The 1,786-nt window shown below is 37.0% G+C and overlaps 1 protein-coding gene across 1 annotated transcript in view; it reads left to right on the plus strand.

Moving 5' to 3' along the window:
• LOC119598970 (ankyrin repeat domain-containing protein 54-like) overlaps positions 1-1,378 on the plus strand; it is a gene marked incomplete at its 3' end in the record, with an annotated part of 4,183 nt that extends 2,805 nt beyond the window's left edge. The window contains 2 exon segments of the mRNA XM_037948704.1: positions 457-695; positions 1,313-1,378. Coding sequence (XP_037804632.1) covers positions 457-695; positions 1,313-1,378 — 305 coding nt within the window.
• Between the last annotated feature and the right edge of the window lie 408 nt (positions 1,379-1,786).

Here is a 1,786-nt window from a genome sequence, read left to right on the forward strand (position 1 = left end):
TTTGTTCTTAGGCTAAGAGAGTCTTCTTTTCCATGTGTCCATGGCCACTCTTCTTTTTTTCTTATTATCTTTTTTCCATGGCTCCGTGACCACTCTTTTTTCTTCTTCTTTTTCATGGCTTCGCAACCAATCTTCTTCTTCTTCATGGTTCTTCTTCCTTTTCAAGGCTACGTGACGTCTCTTCTCCTTTATCTTTTTCATGGCATTGCGACCACTCTTTCATGGCTCCGGGATCACTCTCCTAACCCTTCTTGGGTGTCGCGAACCACTGCTACGTAACTGGTGTTTGTGAATCTCCTTTTACTTTAATAATTTTCTTTCATAACTACCATCTGTCCCTCTCTACCGATCTTTTTTTATTGTATTTTAGACTTGAAACACTGATTAGCATGCAGTTCATCGCAGGCTGCCGCATCTCAACCACGACCGGAAATGCAGTCAGTCTCGCTCTTTCAGGAAGGACGGCCTTGCACTTGGCTGCGTCTTCAGGGAACACGGGAGCGCTGGAGGCCCTTGGGAGGCGAGGGGCAGATGTGGATGCCGTGGACGACGAAGGCAACACACCCCTGCATCGAGCTGCCATCAAGGGCAACCTCCTGGCCTTGTGCACTCTGGTGATGTTCAGGGCCTCCATGAAGAAGAAGAACAAGGAAGGGAAAACGCCTAGTCGCCTGCTGACGATATCGCTTATTCAGGTAAGGCAATGGACCCAGACTTCTCTGAGCTAGCGCTTCATTGGCTTCCAGGTGGATACCTAGTGCCCCCTCCCCCCGCTCACATGCACACATACGTACAACTTTTCAATGTTTTTTTTTTTTTATTGAAAACGACAAGATCAAACACAAAGATGTGTTTCACAACTGGGTCAACTAATTTATTAAGCAGTTTTAACTATCCTCCCCTCCCACTTTGGGAACCACGTGAAGTAGAGGAATACAATATAAACCACTTTTTTTCCCCCTGCGTAATGGCATTTGTTATAGGCAAGGAGGCGAAGGAAATATGGTTCATGCTCTTTTCTCTTTTACTCTAAAAAATCTGTGATACCGATTAAGCCTTAGTGATAACCTTCGCAATAATCATTGCTACGTGAAAAGGGTAAGAAAAAATTCAGTATAAACAAAAATGAATGTAATTCATTGGAAAACTTGACTTTGGCGGAATATATATACTGTTTTGGGGAATTCACTTCGCAGAGGTAGGCATACAAAAAGCTGCCAAGCATTAAGCACAAAGAAATAGAACTACAGTCTGTTGTTCCTTGGTCTTTTGGTCCATATGATAAAGGGTAAAGCTAACTTCCTTTTTTCAGGCGAATAAACTGCTTGCAGTCGAAAACGAAAGGGTGAAATTGCAAATGGAAAACAAGAAGCTGGAGGTGAGTTTTTGTAAGAATAAATATGAAATTTATTGTAAGAACATATACATATGTATATATATACATACATACCAATATATAATATATATAGATATATAATATCTTATTATATATACTATATATATATATTATATGTCAAACAACAAAACGTGTGTCTGCTGTCTAATATATATATATATATATATATATATTATATATATATATATATATATATATATATATATATATATATATATATATATATATATATATAGACAGGCCAGACACACGTTTTGTATTTATATATATATATATATATCTATATATCTATATATTATATATATATATAATATATATATATATATATATGCTATATATATAGATATATATATATATAAGACGTAATAAGGACACCACGTCCTTTATGTA

The sequence above is a fragment of the Penaeus monodon genome, chromosome 42 (genome assembly GCF_015228065.2).
Source record: "Penaeus monodon isolate SGIC_2016 chromosome 42, NSTDA_Pmon_1, whole genome shotgun sequence".
Taxonomy (NCBI): Eukaryota; Metazoa; Arthropoda; class Malacostraca; order Decapoda; family Penaeidae; genus Penaeus; species Penaeus monodon.